This window comes from Hypomesus transpacificus, chromosome 17, assembly GCF_021917145.1.
Source record: "Hypomesus transpacificus isolate Combined female chromosome 17, fHypTra1, whole genome shotgun sequence".
Classification (NCBI taxonomy): domain Eukaryota; kingdom Metazoa; phylum Chordata; class Actinopteri; order Osmeriformes; family Osmeridae; genus Hypomesus; species Hypomesus transpacificus.
In genome coordinates, this window is record NC_061076.1 from 7,230,370 (window position 1) to 7,253,445 (window position 23,076).

Below are 23,076 nucleotides of genomic sequence, written 5' to 3' on the forward strand. Positions count from 1 at the left end.
TTTGTTGTAACATAAACGTTGATGATAATATCAAGTGGTAGCATACTGTAACATCAAGGTCAACCGTTTAAACCAGCCTCAGGCCTTAAGAAAAAGACATCCAAACACATTGTTAATTAATTTACATTTATTAAGTTTGACCATCGTTTTGAATTTTTACTTGTCAAAACATGGTTTTCATACTTTGTATATACATGAGCATTTAAAATACATGTACAAACATCTAGAAAGATACTAAATAGGAACAGCAGTGAAAGTGGAGCAAAGCATAATTGTTCTTTTTGAAAATGTTTTACAGACTAATGGAAAGTTTGAAAAACGTTTGAAAAAACCATTTGAAAAAAGTTAAGACATCCACAGCAGCTGGAGGAAAGAACATGCTTGTGTCTACCATGGGCCCTTTCTAAGAAGAACCGTCAGACCTATCTAAAATAAGGTGGTGTCCTGCAGAGCTGAAGAGGACCCTAGGGTGCATCAGTTTAATCATGCAGTAGATGACACATGCCATAATTGATAGCTCCTGTAACGCCATACTCTGAAAAGCTACTGCTGGGTGGTCACTACTCATCAAAAGTTGACCCTGAAAAATATGAGCATCAGTAACACACCCATTGCAAATGCACTGAAGAGCCTCAGGGACACTAGAGGCACATGTCACCACAAGACACTCGGTGACTAGTAAATATAATTGTCAGCAGAAAATATTCAAAAACGTATTACTAGTTGTGTTGATACATGGCTGACAGCAACTATTTGGGATATATAAATATACAAATATGCAGATCTTCCAACCAGCCAAATTTGAGGGTGGTGTCAAAATGGCAAGGTAAGTAAACATGTAAGATCAAGATTATAAAACACTACACGTAAACTTTACCTTGATCAGGCAATAACAATGGTCAAATTGACCTCTGTAGAGATTATAGCTTGTATTCCACTATTGAAAGCCCTTAGTGTGTAAGCAAACAAATAAATAAAATACATGATATGAGAAAACATCATCAGACTTTCTCCTCAATGTACAAACAGAGGCTACATGTATAGATACATTAAAATTACCTAAATAGTTTCCAAGTCCCTGACCACATATTTGTGTAATTCAGTTCATATTGATATTGATTTGGTCATCAAACAAAGGCAACATGTTCTACACCAAAATGTTACTTTATATATTGTCAATAGGCAGAATATGTGAAAGCTATTAGTGATGGTACAGCCATTGAACAGGTTTCCCAGATTCGTTAAGAAGCTCTTAATGCTGAGAGCGTCTTAAGAACATTCTAAGGGCGCTCTAGAACGCTCTTAGAATGTTTTTAAGAAGATCTTAGCGTTAACAGCTTCTTAACGAATCTGGGAAAACCAGCCATTGTGTGCTGCAGCTTTAACCTTTTACGTTTGCACACTGACAGTCCAAAACCAGTCAGATGACTGATGACTGGTATACAGGTGTTATTGCAAAACACTGTGGTGAATCATGCAGAAAAAGGATTGGTGCTTCAAAACTATGTTTCCAACACAGGTGTGATACATGTATGCATAATATCAATTATTTGATTGGTAGTACCTGCCACAAACAGTCACTGCCCTAACATTGAAGTTAACTGCCCAAATCCAAGACAAAAGCTTTGCAAATAATACAAACAATTCAAAAGTAAACCAAGTAAACAAACAAGGCTTGCAATTAATATTGAGACAAAGAGGCAAAGGTTATATAAAAATCGGCAAGTAAAATGGGTTCCACAGAGTTTAACAAATACCTATTAATAACATTCAACCAAAAATATCCCCCTCCCCCCCTTCAAAGCTACTCTCCCAAAAACACATCAACGTGCTGTATGACTACTGCAATGAGTGCAATGGACACACTACATGCAGTTAGATAGGTAAGATCATTGGTCTTCCAATCATTGCATTCGGTCTGAACGCGATGATTGTTGTGTTCATTACAGTCCTGCAATGGTCACAGATATCTGATATATTTTTGTTTATCGTCAGAGCAATTAATTTATTGATTGCTATCAGGATGTGAAGTTTATTTCTGAAATATGACAAAAAGTGCTTCTCAAAAACATTACCTACCCTGCATTTAAGGTAAAATACTCTAAAATACAAGAATGTTCCAGTTTCAAGGCAATCCATTGGGTACACCAATAACCCTACAATGGAAGACTTCTACATCCTGCATCTCCCATTCATATATCGTCAATCTCTTTTAAAATAACAGGTAAAAGCAGATGATAATGTCCCCTTTCCATAACATAAGATTCTGTGCCAAAGGGCTATGTATAAGTGGACAAATAATCTCTTTTTCATAAACATATAAACCAAAACAGTCTAAAATGGATTTATCAAACACGAAGTTAACACAGAGCACAAATCTAATAGATTTTCTTCAAGTTCATTTTTTGAACTGAAGTTTAACGATTCCCTCCTGGTTGTATGCATTGTTTCCTGGTGAATTTTAGAAAATACTAGGAGAAACCCTGAGTAAATGATGGACCAGCTAGATGTAGTAGATAACCTTGCGCAAGTTTTTACAAATGACACGTCTATTTTCTCTCCATCACACTGATAAGGCTGCTAGGTCCTTCTTTCCATCTGGGATCAATCTACACCACTAAGTAGTCAAAACAGTCAATTAACACTTAGTTGTGCACATTACTGGTGTGTGTAGAAAGAAGGAAGCTGACTTCATCAGCTTACCATGATGTTCCAAAGAAAGTTCCTTTAGATTGTGATGTGTTTTATGTGTTTATATCCAAATAATAATCATGTTTTTGACAAGATCCTAAGGATTGCAGTCTCTTTACATTCGAGAACCTTGTTCTTGAAGAATCTGAGAAAAAAGGGAGGTTAACATAAAAATTATGTATTACATGAAAAGAATAGAGTGAATGCCACAACAATGAGAAGCAAGTTAGCTTTCTGGAGTTACAAAGCATGAACAGTAACAGCACAGAAGCAATAGAGAACTTCCATACACCAGGGAAGATATGTAAGGGAAGGGAAAACCATTAAATATGGAGGAATTATCATCTAAGCATTGCTCTGCATAATGATCAATGAGATGTTTGATATAATGGGCACATAGGAAGGGGGAGGCAGGGGAAAGGATGCAGTTAGGGTGTTCGATAGGTTGCATGCAAAAAACCACAACAAAGGTTTTTCAACATCACATATCAAGTTGTGAGACTAGTAAGCGCCGTGTAGCAGTATGGAAGCACTCACCTTAGCCTTTTCACTTGGCTCGCTGCTTGTGCCATAACATTGGTTATGCAGTTCTTTGGAGACAACACACAGGAATTCTGCCTGGTCTTCATTTCCATAGTTGTATGAGGAGCCAATACTGACCAACTAAGAGAAGAAAAGGGAGAAACAGAGACAAATAGCCCCTTAACTGTGACCAAAGATGAACATCATGTTTGCTTAAAATTAAAGAAAACGTTTCTCAATCATGTATCGGTTCATCAGTTGCTGATTAATGAATGATGTACAGTACATAATATTAATGCATAGCAATAATGCCTTATGTTGGGGACGTTGAATGGCTGTATTCTAACCAGTCTATACCATGACTGTGTTGCAGTTCCCCCTTTTCACAAATGAGGCCATATGCAGAATGCTTGGCATTCTGTCACCTTGCTGTCTTCCAAAAAAGGAAATGTGTGGGTGGCAGGAGCCAGGACAGCCATTCCTACTATCAGAGCAAGACCAAGTCTTGAATGGTTTCCAGGATCAAAAGTGGCATTTTCTTGCCTCCTCACACGGTCTGACAATTTTAAGACTTGAAAAATAACTAAATCAAAGCATTTTTACTCTGGCTATAAAAGTTTTTCTATACAACTACTAATGATGTGTAGATTATGTGTCACTGAAGTGTTAAGTCTACATTAAAGCACCAAATACAAACACCGGACAGTGCATCTTTATCCTCAGGGGCAGGCCTACCTGTTCAAACTTCCAGCCGTCTGACATGGTAGAAACCATTTGCGTTAATTCTTCTTCTTGGCACTGCAAGACTCTGTAGACATGCTTTACTGGAAGCTGTGTGAAAAACAATCCAATCGTTAAGGCCTATACCTAAGTTCCAGGTACATTTATTGTGCGTCTTCTTCTCATATACTGTATATTTCTTTATTTCTTTCTTATTATTTTCCCACCCACAGTTGTATTAGCCAGTTTTCCAAAAATACTTTTCAAGCTTATTTACGTTGTTGGTGGGCATATTCTCAGTTTACAGATGGTACTGTTTGAATCGCAATTCCAGCTAAGATACTGCCAGAGTAACAATGTTGTTAGTACCAGCTTGTTTCAAAAGGGGTTTATGTTTTAATGAAATGCAATATGTGCTTAAAAATATCCCTAGAAGGGAAAAACTTACGGGACATTCATGTCATAATATAGGTTAGGAGGTATAGAATTTCAAAATGTTGGGGTTTTGATGGCAGATGTTTAAACTATGCAAGGCTGCCACATATCACTCCCCGTTAATTGAGGGGAGTTTCTTAAAGTTGGAAAGTTTCCACCTCCTATTCCTGTTATTTTGCAACATTTTAAGAAATACCATATTCACAAGAAACCTAACAGAAGTGCACCACAGTGGCACAAACAGAGATCCTCCTCAATACAACATTTGTTAACATTTGGGAGAACCGTTTGCATAATCAAGAAGTCCTTGGATTGACTAAAATTCATCTTTTTTTTTTTTTATACAGATATTTTTTTATTCCTAATAAAAAACGTTGTGGAATCGAAATCAGCAATGCAGAACTTACCTGTGCAGTTCTGGAGTCCCTCTCTCTGATTTTGTCTTTAACAAGCTTGATCAAAGAGGTAATATTGTAGAATTCTGCCTCTTCCAGTACTCCTTCGGGAACAAAACTATACATGAACAGATGTAAACTGAAAGTGTTTTAAATAAGCATCTGAAACTAATGAGGGAATCATTTAATCATGCTGTTAGTGAATACAAGCATCATAAATGAAAAGGAGATTGATCGGCAACACAGAAACAACAACAGAACACGTATCTGAGGGTGACATGAACGACAGGCCCAAACACATCTATGAACAATCAAGGACATTCTCATCATACCTTCCTCTGCGAGGCCTCTATTGAGCACCAATTTCCCATGCCTTAGATAGTTGAGCACTGGACCGAAGTAAGTTGGGTCTCTGTCTATTAAATATGCCCCCGTCTCATCCTAAGGAATCAAAATTAAAAAAAACAATTAAGAATATAGCTGCAAGCAGCAATGTGGTGGCCAAGCAGGTCAGATGACCCGGAAGAAACTTTCGACATCTAGTGACTGCGGTTTACCTGGCTTTCTTTGCAGTGGCTTATAGTCTCGCTAAACAGAGAATCAGAGACATGACAAGCTTGTCAGCTTTGGCTGGATTTGAACCTCTGACGTTGCCAGGACACCAATTTATCCTAGTGAGCTATTCTCAGTGCTGGAAATCAGATTTCAGTGACTGCGTAAAAATATAAAGAATTTTTCCTGTGGCAAGCGGTTGTCAGATTTGTCCCAAGTTTAAACAGCTGTAATTCAGTCCTATTTTGATATGTCAATGTGATTGTGGTCTGAAGATAATTTGTGTAAAAGTTGGTGAATATTTGATACATTTTGAGTAGGACAAAAACGTTTTATTAATTAATGAAAATGGCGGCATCAATTTGGCTGGTATCACAAGTTAACATGTGTCAGACATGGGATCGCCCCCCTAGAGGTTAGAGGACACATATCTGTAAAGCACAATAAATCTGACTCTTCTTGAGTATAGATCCCCTGAGATTTAAACATTATCATTACCATTATGATTATACTGTTAGACAGCTACTGTGGCATACCTGGCTTCACTAAACAGATAAACAAGTATCATGACATGCGTGATGACTTTGGCTGGATTCGAACCTATGACCTTACACTTCAGAGGAACCCGTCTTATCCCAGTGAGCTATTCTCAGTGCAAGGAATTACTGTGTTCAGTTACTATGTAAAAAAAAGGAAGCCGTTTTTCCTGTGGGAAGCGTTGTCAGATTTGAACCAAGTATAAAAAGTTGTAATTCAGTCATATTTTGACAAATCGAGGTGATTGTAGTCTGAAAATGATTTGATTACATGTCCATGAAAATAGGAGCAACGGCAAACGAGGAGTTCAAAAAAGTATGTTTTTATGAAAATTCCAAATGGCCGACGCCCAAAACGGTGGACACGGGACAATGTGATATATTTCGACTTGGTATGCCACGTAGAATCAGAAGACACCAATCTTGTGATTTATGACAAATCTGTTCAGAAGTTATGATGCAAGAAATCCGATGCACTGGCTAGATGTAGATTCACTATATCTACAAAGCACAATAAATCGGATTCTTCATGAGTATAAATCCCCTGAGAATGAAACATTATCGTGGCCATTATGATTATACTGCTCGACAGCTACTGTCACATACCTGGCTTCACTAAACAGATAAACCAGTATCATGACATGCCTGAGACTTTGCCTGGATTCGAACCTACGACCTTGCACTTCAACGGAGCCAGTCTATCCCAGTGAGCCATTATCAGCACTGGGAATTGCTGTGTACAGTTACTGAATACAAAAAGGAAGCCGTTTCTCCTGTGGCACGCATGGTCAGATTTGGCCCGAGTTTAAACAGCTGTAATTCAGTCATATTTTTACATGGCAAGGTGATTGTGGTCTGAAGATAATCTGTGCCAAATCTGGTGAATATTGGATACATTGTGTAGGAGTAAGGAAAAAAGTTTTATTCATTCATTCAAAATGGCGGCCTCATCAATTCGTCTGGTATCACGCGTTAACATGCATCAGACGCGGGATCTCCTAAGATATCACGAGACATAGGAATTGCTTAAATACGCCAAACAAATCAACAGTTATTGGTCAAAACACAATCCTACCTATTGTAATGCCCCCTAGAGGTCAAATGACACTACCTGTCTCAAACCTCTTAATAAGAGGGCCTTGAGTCCATACACCAAGTTTGGAGTCAATGCATCAAAGCTTGGCTAAGATATTACCTCACTTCCTTTTTCCGGATCAGTTGCTCAATTTGATTGGCTGTAACTAACAAACGGTTGCAGAAATCAAAACGCCATGTGATGTCTTTTGTGAGGCTTGGTCTGAAAATGTTTGCCTATTGCAGCGCCACCTAGAGGTGAAATGGCATGACCTATTTTGGACTTCTTTAGAACAGGGTCCCTCGTCCCTATACCAAATTTGTTGTCAATGCAGTAAAGAGGTGCTGAGATATGACCTCACTTCTTTTATGGTGGCTTGGTTGACGATTTTGATTGGCTGATGACTTTGATTGGCTGTTCCAGTCGAGTGTAGAAAGTCTAAAAAACATGTGATTTCTTTTGTGTGGCTTGGTCTGAAGATGATCTGTGCCAAATTTGGTGAAGATTGGACAAACCTTATAGGAGAGGTAGCGAAAAAACGTTATATTCAAAATGGCGGCCACATCAATTCAGCCACATAAATTTGATGTGGCTGTAACTAACAACGGCAACGGTTGCGAAAATTAAAGCTCCAGGGGATGATTTCTGTGAGGCTTGGTCTGAAGATCATATGTGGCAATTATGAAGAAGATTCGACAAGAATTGTAGGAGGAGTAGCGAAAAAACGCTTTTCCTTTACATTCAAAATGGCGGAGAATCTATAGAGCTGGGTATGATGTCATAGAGTGCGTTGAACTCGTCTTGATCCAGGGAATCCAACGATACCTCTTTTTGGACAATGGGGCACATGGTTCAAAAGTAACATGTGTAAACACACCTTCAACTTTGACCTATTGGTGGCGCTAGATGGCTGGAATGGGAGACATGAAACTTGGTGAAATTGATGAGGGGACTGGTCCCAAATAGTGTGCCAAAATTCACAACTTCTGACCATTTGGTTCTAGGGGCTGCCATAGACTCCCATGGCAGAAGAAGATGTATAATAATAATAATAATAAGATTAGAACAGGGTCCTGAGTCCCTGTACCAAGTTTGATGTCAACGCAGCAAACATGAGATATTACCTCACTTTTATGGCAGCTTCGTTCACAAGTTTTTTTGGCTGTACCTGATAAATGGTTTTGAAAATCTAAAATGACTTTGATAATTTGTGTGAGGATTGCTTTGACTATATCCAGCAAGAATACATGTAGTTAGCGACTGCGTTGTACCTGGCTTCCTTTGCAGTGGCTTACTGTCTCAATAAACAGAAAACCAGTGAGATGGCAGGCTCGTTGGCTTTGGTTGGATTTAGTTTTTCAACTGCTTATATCAACTGTCAGATTTGGGCCAAGTTTAAACAACTGTGATTCAGTACTATTTTGACATGTCAAGGTGATTGTGGTGTGAAGATGATCTGTGCCAAATTTTGTGAATATTGGATACATTTTGTTGGAGGAATAGGGAAAAAACCTTTTATAAAAACATAAAATGGCGGCCGCATCAATCAGCTGGTATCACAATGTGTCAGACACGGGATCGCCCTCTAGCGGTTAGATGACACAACCTTCTGTGGACCTCTTTGGAACAGGGTCCCGAGCACCTGTACCAAGTTTGATGTCAATTCAGCAAAAATGTCCTGAGATATGATCTCAGTTCCTGTTTTGGCGGTTTCATCGCCGACTTTGATCAGCTTTACCGGAAAAACAGTTTTGAAAATCAAAAACCATCTGAAAACGTTTGTGAGGCTTGATCTGAAGATACTTTTTTGCTTATTGCAGTGCCACCTAGAGGTGAAATGGCATGACCTATTGGACCTCTTTAGAACAGGGTCCCTAGTCTTTTTACCAAATTTGGTGTCAATGGAGTAAGGAGGTGCTGAGATATGACTTCACTTCTTTTATGGTGGCTTGGTTGACGACTTTGATGGACTGTTCCAGTCAAAAGGTTTAGAAAATCAAAAAAACGTGATGTCTTTTGTGAGGCTTGGTCTGAAGATGATCTGTGCCAAATTTGGTGAAGATTGGACAACTATATAGGAGAGGTAGCGAAAAAACGTTACATTCATTCAAAATGGCGGCCACATCAATTCGGCTGGTATCACAAGTTAACATGTGTCAGAAACGGGATCTACTAAGATATCATAAGACAAAGGAATCACTTAAATAAGACAAACAAATCAAAAGTTATTGGTCAACACACAATCCTACCTATTGTAGTGCCCCCTAGAGGTCAAATGACACTACCTGTCTCAAACCTTTTAATAAGAGGGCCTTGAGTCCATACACCAAGTTTGGAGTCAATGCATCAAAGATTGGGTAAGCTATTACCTCACTTCCCTTTTTCCGGATCAGTTGCTCAATTTGATTGGCTGTAACTAACAAACGGTTGCAAAAATCAAAACGCCATGTGATGTCTTTTGTGAGGCTTGGTCTGAAGATAAATGGTGCCAAATTTTTGCCTATTGCAGCACCACCTAGGGGTGAAATGGCATGGCCTATTTTGGACTTCATTGGAACAGGGTCCCTAGTCCCTATACCAAATGTGTTGTCAATGCAGTAAAGAGGTGCTGAGATATGACCTCACTTCTTTTATGGTGGCTTGGTTGACGACTTTGATTGGCTGATGACTTTGATTGGCTGTTCCAGTCAAAAAGTGTAGAAAATCTAAAAAACATGTGATGTCTTTTGTGAGGCTTGATCTGAAGATAAATGGTGCCAAATGTTGCTGATTGCAGCGCCACCTAGAGGTGAAATGGCATGACCTATTTTGGATCTCTTTAGAACAGTGTCCCTAGTCCCTATACCAAATTTGGTGTCAATGCAGTAAAGAGGTGCTGAGATATGACCTCACTTCTTTTATGGTGGCTTGGTTGACGACTTTGTTTGGCTGTTCCAGTCAAAAGGTTTAGATAATCAAAAAAACATGTGATGTCTTTTGTGTGGCTTGGTCTGAAGATGATCTGTGCCAAATTTGGTGAAGATTGGACAAACCTTATAGGAGAGGTAGCGAAAAAACGTTATATTCAAAATGGCGGCCACATCAATTCAGCCACATCAATTTGATGTGGCTGTATATAACAAACGGTTGCGAAAATCAAAGCTCCAGGGGATAATTTTTTGTGAGGCTTGGTCTGAAGATCATCTGTGGCAATTTTGAAGAAGATTCGACAAGAATTGTAGGAGGAGTAGCGAAAAAACGCTTTTCCTTTACATTCAAAATGGCGGAGAATCTATAGAATTCACAACTTCTGACCAATTGGTTCTAGGGGCTGCCATAGACTCCCATGGCAGAAGAAGATGTGTAATAATAATAAGAAGAAGAATACGTAGAAACACTTAAGGTGGCTTCGCCGCTTCGCGGCTTGGCCACCAAATATTAACGAGAAAGGAGTTCATACAATATTAAGAGGACAATCTGTGCTAGATCTAAACTTTCCCTTCCAAAACTGTTGAATAATGCTATAGGTTTAAGTTGTTACAAGGTTGATGGGAGCAGAAAACACTTGATCATGTAGCTGACATACAGACCGACCATTTAAGTGTGCATGTGTGATGTTGTTTCACAAAGGTAGCCTCTGGTTAAAGAGCTATTTATGGTACAGGAACTATGTTTTCTATGCATGAGGGGGTGTTTACATGTTACTACAAAAAGGATTCTAGAAGGTGGAAGCAGAGCCTGTGATCCCCACAGACTCCAATCAGATTTCTGTGGTCGTTCTTCTAAGAGACTGACTTTCCAGCTGATGTTCAATTTACGCTGGTGTTAGGATTTAAGGGATGTTGAAGTTATTGGCTGGAAGTCAACTTTCTACTTTACACATTGAAACCTTGTAGGCACCAGCATTACAGGTAAGTGCCGGAAGTGCCATAATTACATTGAACATTGTGGCTGGATGATCTTTTGTTTAAGATCCTTTGCCAAGGCCCTGGAAGTAATATGAGCCTGTTTCCAGAGCTTGGCCCAGACATAGTTGAGTGGCTAATGCCCCCAGCTCCCCAAGGGACAACATGGAGCACTGACATTAAGAGATCTCATTATCTCCCAAGAATCCCCACTGCAAGCTAGATTCAACACTCCAACACCTTCATTAGCTAGAATCAATACAGAAAGCTACATTTCTTTGCCACCAAAATCAAAACTTCGGAATTACTTTCTGATTATGCATGAAACATTTTCCACTCATTCTGAACCTTCTGCTGGGCATTTATTACTCCTCTATGTCCAAATGTTAATAGTATCCGTGCAACACGATTTGTGAATTTCTTTGCTGACTTGTAAATGTCATCCTTCAGTTAAATGATGCATGATGACCTTTTGTGAAATATATCGGATGGTCAAAAACACACTTTCACGTGTATGTACTCACATTTTGACCAGAACAGGGCACCTAACCCCTAGTACAGATGGAAAAGTAGTTTGGAGGCACACTTTGGCTTTTTTGAGTCCAAGTGAAACATCTGACAGCAAATATAAATCATGCTCATGGCTGGTAATTTATTATTAATAACCTGTCAACAGACTATATGACTAATGGTAAATTACAAAACTGAAAGACCTTGTGTTTTATTGTGAACATTGCGTAAGATGTTTGAAATGGTCATCATGAAACAATTCTATGATGACTCGAGCTAACTACTTCTGGCTGTTAGCTAGCCTCTGCTAGAAAAGCAGGGGCTAGGCTATCTAGTTAGCTAGCTAAAAAGTGAAGACTGGCTCACTCACGGTTTCAGCCAGCTGGACTGTTGTGCATGGCTAACTATGAAACTCTAATTACCTAGCTAGCTACCCACAACTGTTACGTTAACATTACCTTGTCAGAGTCTAGGTCGGGGTCTGCCTGGCACAGTCGATACAAGAACGATTTGGGGTCTCTGCACAGCGTTTGTCTCGTGGTGAGGAAGTATGTTCCACCAACATTCAGACGAACCCATTTGGATGGTCCAATTCCAGGTAAATGCGTTATTTCTCCTGCAGACGGGGCGGGACACCTCCGTCCAACTGAGCCGCTGAGGTCAGGGCTCTTCTCCGCCATCCCTTCTCCCCCACTACACTGCAGCTACTCGTAACTTGCAGGACCTCATAGAAACAGGAAGTATTCTGGTGGTCCAAGACAGCTCTTGGCTCGTGAGCAAACTGACTAAAGCCACACCTCCCCGTCCCAGCCAGGATACAAGAGAAAATATGTAATCTAAGCATATTCCGCAATACTGTATAGCGCACTGCATTTCCACTTTTAGTGCGAATATACATATGAGTGCTGACTGTGCTCATGTGAACACACTTTATTTTATTTTTAATTTTGAATCAAATTATAAAAATGTTTATGAACGTTTAGGCTTTGATAAGTGAAATAAAACCAACAACCAGGACAAGTACAAGCCTTCGGAGATAATGTGTACAACAACGCCACTAATATTACGAATACACAAAATAAGTAAAAAAAAATAATAAAAGGACAACGAATCAATTGAGCCCTGTGCTGGATGGAAATAGGCCCGCACGAAGGTTATGAAAGTAAACTAGAGCTAATACAGACTTGTCTACTTTCCTGTCTACTTTTCCTAACCCTGACCCTAACCCAAACTGAAAAAAGTGATTTCATAAATACAGTCACCCACCTTTACATTACATCTAAATAAAACTATTTTTGTGCTTTGACCAGCTGGATTAAAAAATACAATATAAATAAAGCACAGACAGCCCATCAATGAGAACCACAACTGAAGAAGAAATACATTGTGACAACACTTCCAAATGGGACATAAAGTAAAGGAACGATTTAACAAATAAGACATATGTCTCCCTTTTTAGTTTATTTCATGTGTTTATACATCCTTTGCAAACACATATTCATGCCATCAGCCTGACAGACCACATTCTTACTTATGAAATGAGAGACTGCAGCTTACCACAATTTGCACATGAACGACAAGCAAGAATGACACTCTCTGGGATAATTTTAAGGATGTCGTAACCCTCACAGTGGCATTTAAAGTGATAGGGGAGTCTCTGGCCATGGGCTAACAGGATTGAGCATCAATTCTTCACATCCAGAGTCATCTTTACTAGTTGCTTCAAACTTCGGAGGCGAGGGGATGATCTCCATAACGTGACTCTAGGGTTGGACATGGGTCCTGTGTGTGGGAGATGTCTCAAGGACCATTTTTCTTAGAAGAGAACCAGTTCATCAAAGAAGCATCAACATAAGGACTCTGATCTTGCAATGGTGTATTTGCTGCTGCTGAAATGCAGTGGTCTTCCTTAATAGGTTTACTCTCAATAATCAAAGTGTTTGTTATCTGGACCTCTTCTATTTCATGCATCCACTTCAAATTCCCATCTGATGCAAGCCAGTCCTGTGGAGACAGAATCATTAAGATGTAAACAGTTTCACACTAGACACATTTTAATTCTATAAGACTTATATTGAAAAAACTTTACATTAAGATTTCCATTATAATCTTTGAAGAGAGGCTGGAAGAAGGGGGCTGGGGATGGCACATGTAAGCAAGCTTCAATCTTCACTCTAGGGCACAATGGATTTATATATTATTGGACATTTCATCTCAATAAACACATTCCAGTGCCCTTAAAATATAACATGAAATGATTCTACCACAGTCTTCACCTTTTGATGGGAATGTATAAGCTGTATAAGATCAGACCTGCAACGACCAAACACACTGGCAATGCTGACTTGAGGAACCCCCTTGATGCTGCAAAAAGAAACACAGATCTGCAAAGTCACAACAACAACAAATACATGTGCAGGGGAGGGACAGCTGTGTGTGGGTGAGCAGTATATATGTTGTTCTGTATGTCAAATGCAATATTGTGACAAAAAGATCATGTTCACAGAAGAAAAAGAACACATGTTTACTTTACCCTGTTTTGCACTGGTTTTTAGCCGTATCATCATACTCCACTCACTCTTCTCTCCTTTATACAATTTTGAATATAACATTTCAGATCTCACTTTAACAAGGTATTCTTGGTCTGGATCAAGTTTGGATGCGTTCATTAAGAAAAACGTGTTGTACACACTAAATTCCTGAAAAGAAAAGGTTATCAAAGTTGACAAAAAAACTGTACTTCAATACAATATTTGACCTCTTGCTGTATAACGTTTTACCTTATGAATCTCATTGTCAATATTTTTTTGTATGGATATCTTGTACGTCAATGGTGTTATGTGGTTTTCATAGCCACTTGTCCAGGAAATGTTGTAACTATCAGGTGTGGTCTGGACTTTGAGATCAGTTGGGGCAGTTGGTTTAACTGAACACAAAGACTTTGTTATAAATTAAATGATCAAAACATTGAAAATGGTATGGTGTACTGATGAATCATATCACTAAGACCTCTGTATTAGTTACACATTCACCGCCACTCCCACATTAACACAAAAATGTATCTATAAACCACAATGTATTGTCCTCATACGTAACTCACCATTAGCTGAAGGCCAAAATGTTGTTACACTTTTATAACAGTCAGCGTCATAACAAAGCGTTACGTTGAAATGGTCAGATGCTCTGAATCCGCGCTTTGTTTTATTTACAGTCACAAATGTGCAATTATAATGATGATCCCCTATTTTTACAAGTGGACATTTAAACATGCTGTAGAGAAAAAGATTAAAGGGGATTGAAATAAGCTGTATCAAGATGGCAAGCAAGTCAATTTTAAGATTTAAATAGTTAGGTATTAGCATCAGTGCTGTAAAAATTGTCTAACTCCTTAAGAATAATTTCTGCAAACAAAGAACTGTAACATTCTCTTGTCTTCTCAATTTAAAATAAAATAACACACAATGGTTCAAATAAAGAACTCAGGTGAGAAACATAATGGTAATCAAAACAAAACTTACCAATGCCCCTCTTTATCATTAATCCATTTGAAATCCAGCCAGTACTGGATGGTAACTGTTGTGTCTCTTTTCAAAATACAGTTAATTGTAAACTTATAATCTGTCGTACAGCTGAGTCCATTTATTGGATCTGTAAGTATTAAGAAAAGTCTAGTTACACACTATATACATTTTGCACTTGGATATGAATTGATCTTATTTCAAATTTATGAATTTACCTTCATCAGTAGTACCCCCTGACAAATTAATAATGCTGCAGAATTCACACAGTATCAGCAAAGACTTCCAATTAACATGCATCTGTGGAGATGAATAACAAAACTGTTCTCTCATAAAGGTATTCAAGGCCAGTCTTGACTTTCATCATGTAAAAACCTTAACATCTCTTATATTGTTTGTATTGAAATTCAGTTTGTATGTATATATTGCCCAATCAAATTGACGTTAATGACAAATGAATTAAAAATACAGTTAAGACTGAAAGTTCATACATTCATACATGTAATTCAGTGATAAAGTAAAGCACTACCTTGTTCCTTTTCATGCAGTAGATCTACTAAAGAGCAATGTGTGAAACCAGAGCCAGACTAAAATGCACCACCAAAGTATGGTCTTATTATCACATTTAAGATTGTATCGTATTCTTTTTATCCATGCACGTCATGTGGCAGGCAGTTTAGTGATAATAGTGAAACTCGAAGTGTTTGCGTGATAATGTCTAGATAAACAGATGTAATCGGTACTTTTATTGTCACAAACTCACCAACACACATCTTTTCATTTGTAAAGCTGAATTGTATGTTGAATCTGGGTGAAACAATTGGAATATGCACACACATGTCGCTATCAAACATTAATGCACAATAACATGCTAAGAACTTTATATCAACAACAATCTTTTAATTTTTTATTTTTTTTATCTCTGTATCAGATACGAAACACTACAATATCCTAATACACTAAATGTTGCACTATAAATAATGTTAAACTATTTGACAAAAGATTAATAACAATAGAAAAACATTATTTAGTTCACACAAGCAGTTACAAAGTCAATAAAACAATTATATACAAAACAATAGTCTTCAATATATTGGATTGTTTTTTTTCTCTTCAGTTAAGAGGGGCTTATGGGGTGGATGTACTGTGCTTCTGTGGGTTGTCAGGATTTCCCTCCACGGTGTTGCAAATCATCCATTGCTTGACATAGTTTGAGCTTTCTGCTCCACTCAGTAAAGAGGAGTTCATTTGCTCCACATTATCAAACTCTGAGTTCATTGGGGGGCCGCAGTCTGACTCCATAAAGCCACTGTCAATGGTGTCCAAGTCCACTCTGGGATAGCCATCATCCGACGGTTCATTTGAGCAGAAGGAATCCAGTGAAATTTGTTCAGGTTCAATGTGTTGGGCTTGTGGCTGCCACTCCACAGCTAGTGAACAAATCGATGATCTTCTTCCTTTCTGTACAGATAACCTTTCTTCATTATTCATATTGCAATCCGTTGAAGTTTTAAACTTACTGCCTAAACCATTTGTGCTGCCTCCAAATGTGGCCTCCCCCCCCCCAGATGTGGTCACAGTATGGATAGAGATGTGACCAGCTGAGTGACCAGTGCTGTGCCCGCTTCCCCCACTGAAGTAGAGTAACGAGGAACTGTGGGGTGCCAGACTGAGTAGGGAGGCGATACCGTGTCTACCGTTTCCCTGGTTGTCCTCACTGCTTCTCTCTTTTATGCTTCCACAGGTCAGCATGATGACTTCCAACTGCTTCACAGGCATCTCTTGAACAGGTGGGTTCATCATCAAGTGGTCAGACTCACTGAAGATCGGTCTGACCCATTTCTGCGACAAACAGAATGAATAGTAACTGATATGGGTGCAGTAAGGGCTACGATGTCTAAGAGACATTGTTAGCAAGCTGTAATGAACAAGTACATCATTATAATTTTTTGTGTGCTTTGTAAACTGCATCAACACTGTGCCTTCAATAAAGGATATCCTATTGCACAATGAGCACTGACACTATTTGAGCAAGATAAGGCCCACAGACATGCACGGAACATTTTTTCAAGTCAATGCCACATCCGATGAAACAGAGCTTCCGCTGAAGTCAATCACAGTGTTTTGTCTAAATATATATATTTATATATTTATTTATAAAATATGTGAACCCCCTAAAAACGATTAAATTAAGTCCTTCATGCCCACGAAAACAACATTGTCCTGTTATCACACTTTCAACAAACAAGCAACAGACTGAGCAATAAAATATGGTTTGATGTATTAAACTATGGGCTGTTTGTTAGGTGCAACTCTTTCTTTGATTGACAAAGATATTTTCTAGTTCTCAGGCTTTGGCTGTTTGGCTGTGAACTTCAGCTCTCTCTGCTGGATATTTGTGTAATTGCATATAAACAGTGGCATGGTGATTTTAAATCACTGGTGTTGTGCTACACTGAATGTCCTTGAGCCCTGAGCCATACATTGAGACATCTGTCGAATTTCAACTTCATACAATGACCAGTTCTTAAGATAATTGAGCCACAGACTGATAGACACACACACAGAGACATCGATTCTTGTTCGTAGTTAGTTTGTTACCTTGTTTTAAAATGTGTTGAATGATTTGACAGAAATGACTGTCCAGAAAGAAAGGAATCCGATGGATGCATTGCTCCCCTATTTTGTTTACAGTTTGGGGAAGGAATATATATTGCTAGATTAAGGGCAGCTTTAGCAGCTCTGCCTCCAGGTCTCACAGCTTGTAATATATACTTTTGTTTAGCTCATGGCTTCATAACAAACATTTAAGAAACTGGCAGGGCTGAACAACTGACTTTATAACAGATACAAATAAAAGGAACAATTACTCATGTGTGTTTGTGGGACAAAGCTGAACATAAGAGCTTTGCAGCATTGGCCCAAAAGTTCCAAAGAAAGAAAAAAGTTTAGTTGCTCTGCAGACAGGTACTGTATATCTGTGGATGGACAAAGTTCCAGTTTTCGGGTGGATGAAGCTCAAAGCTTTGGTGTCCTGTATTGACAAGCATCTAGAGAACTTGAAACTTCATACCAAAACGATTTTTAAGTGATTGTATGAAGATCTTCATAGAAGGTTATTTGAGCAAATAATTACAAACTGTGAGCATGCACACACAAAGACTTTTCAAGATAAAAAAGGGAGGGTGGCACTTCTGAAGGGATCAGTTCCTTTCTTTTTATTTCTGCTGCGTTTGATAAGAGCTAGTGATTACTCCCACCCTCCAGTAATTGTGCTAAGCTAACAAGAAGTTTAATTTAGCTAAGAAAAACAGGTCTTGATGTATTTTTGTCAAGACTTGGAAACCCCCCCTAGGCTACATTTAAACTGGAAACAGGAAAGTGTTTGTTTCATTGCATGGTATTTTCCATCAAGGGGGTCAACTGCACTACTAATGTATGCTTGTCATGATCCGCCCACAGCCTGTTTGAGTTGAAAAACACTTGTTTAAGCACCTGCAAAACTGAAGTATTTCATGCACTCCTCATCTTAATCGCTGGGACTTACACTGCCGTGGTTGTTTCTGTTTTACATATTCCTGTTTTGACTTACCTTGAAATCCCCATCATATGTATGGTAGAGTGGCTGGAAAAATGCATCTGGCTTTGGGATGTATTTCATTGTAAACCAAGATCTGTAAAAAAAAGAAAAGAGAATGACATGTCGTTTAAAAAATTTCAAAGAAATGGTGCACTAAAGTGACATTGCTATTAGCATTGTCATTATTTACGTACATGTATTTAATCACTGTATTAAACAAATAATATTTTAGAAGCTTTATAAAGCTATATGCACTTGATTCTGTTCCAGCTATGCTATCTGAACCCTTTGTACTTTAAGCATATTTGCATCAATAGTGTATCTTGCTTCTGCAGTGCTTTTCAACTTCCTGTGTCACCTTGCCCTTTGACTGACATGCACTTTTGCATGCACAGTAAAGCATCTGTGGGGTTTTTGTTAACGTGGGAGGAAATGCCAGGAAAGTATCTCCTAACAGATTCTGTAAAAACACAGCAGTTGATCATATCATTTACTGGTATGGATAGACATGAGCCCAAAAATGAACATGTCAAATAACCTAACCATAAAAAACATCTGACAAAAGCTGGAACACTTCTTCTAACGAGCTATTAGCTTGACCCTAACATAATATTTTGTCTAGTCAGTTGTATAGCCCAGCCAGCCCATTGAAAGTTTATTCAACCAACTAAAAAACGAAATACTTACGGTTTTCTACAGTAAATTAGGCCAAGGACACCAAGGACAAACACCAATGATAGCAGGCTCCACCATAATATATCATCTCCTAAAAAAGATGGACATGGTATTAATGTTACAACAATGAGGATAAACTAAACTACTGCTATTATCAAATTGATTATCTTAACATTTGTATTTACTTTTCGTGTCAACAATGTGTGCTGTGAATGTGTGTTTATCCAGTTCTGTGGTAGAACTCCATTCACTCCAGGGGCCTTTGTGAATAGAATTAGGTCCAACTTTAGCCTGTACATCCACCATGCATTCAGCCTGTTGTTCCAACTGTATGTAGTTTATAGTTATGTACTTCTGATCCTGTCTTACAGTATAATGTATGGGATCCTGTCAGGATGGATAATTAACACAACGTGCAGGCATTAAAAACGGCATGCTGTACCAAAGGAAATATAAATGTTATATATTTTTTTGTTCACTTGTAGTGCAGTCAGGCCTGTCATCAGGGAGGGTCCAAGGGTACAGATGTTCCCAGTCTCAGGACCCAGGACCCGGGAAGGCCCAAGCTAAGTAAAGTTGTATCCCCTCGCCCTTCCTCCCATTGATAAGTTAACTCTCTTTTGGAAGTCGCTTTGGATAAAAGCGTCTGCTAAATGCATAAATGTAAATGTACTCGCACTCGCACCCTCTCCTCCACCCCCCACCCCCGTGGATGAGGACTCCAGTTGGGAAAAAGTTGTCCCCCTTTCCACAATTACTAATGGCTGGCCTGAGTGCAGTGGAACCAATTCAATATCTGTAAAGGTGTAAATCCGGCCTATGTGGCCCTCCAGAACATTTGCCATTAGACCAAGGGGTGATTCCAGTAACATTCATTCGTTAAGGTTTCAGGCATTAAACAGTGTTTACCTTTAGGGGGTCATCTTTTGTCCTAATTCGCACTCTGTACATTAAGTTTTCAAGTTGATCATCTGTCTCCCAAGTGATATTGTAGCTTTCTTTGGTCTCTGTCGCATGCACATTAAATGGCTGTTGGGGTTTCACTATGGGGCAGAATTAATGATCGATGATTGAGGATTATGTGGGAAAGTTCAATTACATAATTAAAATAAACTACCAAATCCCAGATTTAAAATGTGTAAAGTGGAATGAGTCTGTTAATGGCAGATTAAAAAAGGAAACATCAAAAGTGAAGAATATTGTGTCACTTCTGAGAAGAAATAATCATATTGATACTATTTTTTCATCTTAAACAACAAAAGGAAAAGTACCAACTACTTTACCATTTCACTCACCCATATCCTCCAGATTCCAAAATGAATCATTTGTACAAGCGGGCATTACATTTAGCTTCTCGGAATATTTTATTTTTGAACTGCAGCGTGTTCCAAGGGATGCATATAGATAGAAATCCTTTGGTCGTATTAAGCACCAGCCTTGCGAGGATATAATTTCACAGCTGCCATTGATTTCCCCTCCATAATCCCTGTATGAGACAAGAGTTATGATTAACAATTCATACTAATTGTTTCTACATAGACATGAAATGGGGATTCCTTCAATTAGATTAAAATTGACAATTGCTAATAGAGTGAAGCAATTAGCTTGTAATGAGCATGGCCACTATCATAAATGTCAGCTACCTGCACTCAACTTCAAGAGTCAATGGAGATGGTGACATCTCATTGAAGATTATGCCAGACCAGGAACAGTTCAGCGAGTCATTCCAGTTTGTACAGCAGTTTATAAGACAGATGCTTTCCGCTGCAAAAACACGCACAAAGTTTGGACAGTGTTACAGTACATAGTTAAACAGGTGACTACCTAGAAATATATATATATATATATATATATATTGGGACTAAAATATGTCCTCTTACCATCTTGAATTAAGCAGGATAGGATCCACAACAAATGAAGAGCAAGTAGTTTAATTGCCATTGGGAAACATATGTTTGTTCTGCTTAATGTAACTGAGTACAAGGTACCTGCAACCTTAAAATTAATATAAATGGTTTATAGATTGTTTTAAAATACTGTACAGTGTTTAATATATTACCCTTAGAAACTCTACATACTATAAGAGGGACATATTTGATGAAATACTATGAACACAAAGCAATGTTAAAATAGATTTAAAAAATGTATCCATAGGATTCCATGACCTTCCATAAGGAACTTGTTCAACAACAGTTTTTTTCCAACCTCATTACCATTGTTCAATTAATACTTTTAAACATTTGAAGAATTGATTAATTCACTATAAAAGTATTTCTGATAAAAGCTCACAACATCATTAAAACTGATTAAAAAGAGTTTAAACAACATGTATCTATAGAAATAAGATATTGTCCTTATTTGACAAACTCACAAACTCATAACTCACTGTAGAACTGGCAAAATCTTACTTTTTTTCAATGTGGATTCTTCAAACCATCGTCTACTGATTTCATGAAATTAATAAACTCACCCATATCTCCGATACTTTGGGGGACATTACCGTGACGTATGAATTTAAAGCGTCATCATCCGCCATGTCATTGCAAGGAAGTGGTTTTGAGGCTAAACCCATACAAGCCTTTTACATAGTCCCTCCCACAGATCATGCTGCTTCTTACAATACAACCCATATAGCTAAAAGCTGCTGACAAACAACAATGACTAGTAGTTCTTATGAAAAAGGACAGTTATCTAAAGCCATCTCATACGGCAACATAAATCAAGTTATGTAATATGAAAAAAATATATTTTGCTTTGAGATGAATACTGCATGAATACAGTATTTAATTATGTAAAATAGAGATAGTGTTGCTTCAATTCTTCCAAACGAATAAAAGTAAACCTATATAACTACTTTTGTCTTCACACATTTTCAGATACTCCAAACAGTGTCTGGCCCCCATGTGATAACTAATACCATACATGATCAGTATAGTCAGACCATCATCTTACTCCTACGATTGACAGACAAAGTGCTAGCATTTGGCTGTGGGAACTTTTTGAGAAGCAAATCTTGAACTAAATGAGTCAATTTGTTCCTAACACCTACAGTGCAAGAATGTGTTGCATCTTATGAAATCACCCCAGTTTCATTTGGTAAAAGGTTATTGGTTTACTAATTTGAGTAAACACTGTTTCTTTGTCACTCAAAAGGGTTCTATTGGTGCCTCGTGTTTATTATGTTCTTCTCGTTAATTATGCAAATACTACACTGTTGTTGAACTATTGTTAATTATGCCAATACTACATACCTAACTAACATGTGTGTCAAATAATTATCTGAAATGCCATAGGATTCATCATGAAGTACAGTAAATAGACGTATCTGACCACTGTGTGAAGCATGGTGCAGTCAACAGGAAACAAGATTTGAAGCTGTGGAATTTCCTGTGTATTTATGTTATTCACTAATCAATAGAACTAGTCTTTGGATACTAGTTAGTATGTTCTCATGTCCGTTTACTATTGCTAAGAGTTAATTGTGTATATTTATCAGGCTAAATATATATCCAGGGTGAGGAGAAAGTACTGAGTAAACATCCCTTGTGATGACGACGGGGAAAGCTCCACCTCCATCTCTCTCTGCCCTGAGAGTAGTCATGGGCTGGGAGGTGTGAATCTCTTTCTCTGTGACTGTTGTAACACCATTACTGCCTGACTGTCACTATCTTTGTTTATTTTCTTGTGCCCTATAATAGATGGTCCCCTCCAGCTTTAAGAGCAGAGAGAGACATGATTGAGACATAAGACTGGTGTTGCTGTTGACATTTATTGTCAGAGGTCTGGTTTTCTCTCCCAAACTGCAGACTGCACTTAGTCACTGCGTTAATGAAGAGACGGACCAAACACTTTCTTAATCAAAGCCATCCCAGAACACAAGGAAACCAAACACATAATATGGATGAATTGGACTGTGGTAGGAAAAGGCTACAATTAATTGCAGACATTAATAGTGGGCCTCATGACAATCCTCATGACAGTAA

General features: G+C 38.3%; 2 protein-coding genes across 6 annotated transcripts; both read right to left on the reverse strand.

Moving 5' to 3' along the window:
• Positions 1 to 109: 109 nt before the first annotated feature.
• kctd5a (potassium channel tetramerization domain containing 5a) lies at positions 110 to 12,090 on the reverse strand. The gene is made up of 6 exons (XM_047037526.1): positions 11,779 to 12,090; positions 5,096 to 5,204; positions 4,776 to 4,867; positions 3,949 to 4,044; positions 3,229 to 3,354; positions 110 to 2,836 (listed from the first exon to the last, which is right to left on the reverse strand). The coding sequence occupies exons 1-6, from the start codon at positions 11,998 to 12,000 to the stop codon at positions 2,807 to 2,809; spliced, it is 675 nt and encodes a 224-aa protein (XP_046893482.1). The 5' UTR covers positions 12,001 to 12,090; the 3' UTR covers positions 110 to 2,806.
• A 217-nt stretch (positions 12,091 to 12,307) lies between these two features.
• il21r.1 (interleukin 21 receptor, tandem duplicate 1) lies at positions 12,308 to 21,673 on the reverse strand. Of its 5 annotated transcripts, none has more exons than XM_047038965.1 (17): positions 21,564 to 21,673; positions 20,974 to 20,976; positions 20,737 to 20,857; positions 20,389 to 20,579; positions 20,003 to 20,136; positions 19,279 to 19,480; positions 19,106 to 19,184; positions 18,431 to 18,512; positions 15,368 to 16,680; positions 15,057 to 15,138; positions 14,839 to 14,968; positions 14,421 to 14,590; positions 14,101 to 14,246; positions 13,854 to 14,019; positions 13,597 to 13,684; positions 13,410 to 13,494; positions 12,308 to 13,324 (listed from the first exon to the last, which is right to left on the reverse strand). In XM_047038965.1, the coding sequence occupies exons 1-9, from the start codon at positions 21,565 to 21,567 to the stop codon at positions 15,967 to 15,969; spliced, it is 1,530 nt and encodes a 509-aa protein (XP_046894921.1). In that variant the 5' UTR covers positions 21,568 to 21,673; the 3' UTR covers positions 12,308 to 13,324; positions 13,410 to 13,494; positions 13,597 to 13,684; positions 13,854 to 14,019; positions 14,101 to 14,246; positions 14,421 to 14,590; positions 14,839 to 14,968; positions 15,057 to 15,138; positions 15,368 to 15,966. The 5 variants fall into 5 exon arrangements, with proteins under 5 accessions (XP_046894921.1, XP_046894918.1, XP_046894919.1 ...); XM_047038962.1 differs by having other exon boundaries at positions 20,974 to 21,088; positions 21,502 to 21,574; XM_047038963.1 differs by having other exon boundaries at positions 20,974 to 21,088; positions 21,480 to 21,565.
• Between the last annotated feature and the right edge of the window lie 1,403 nt (positions 21,674 to 23,076).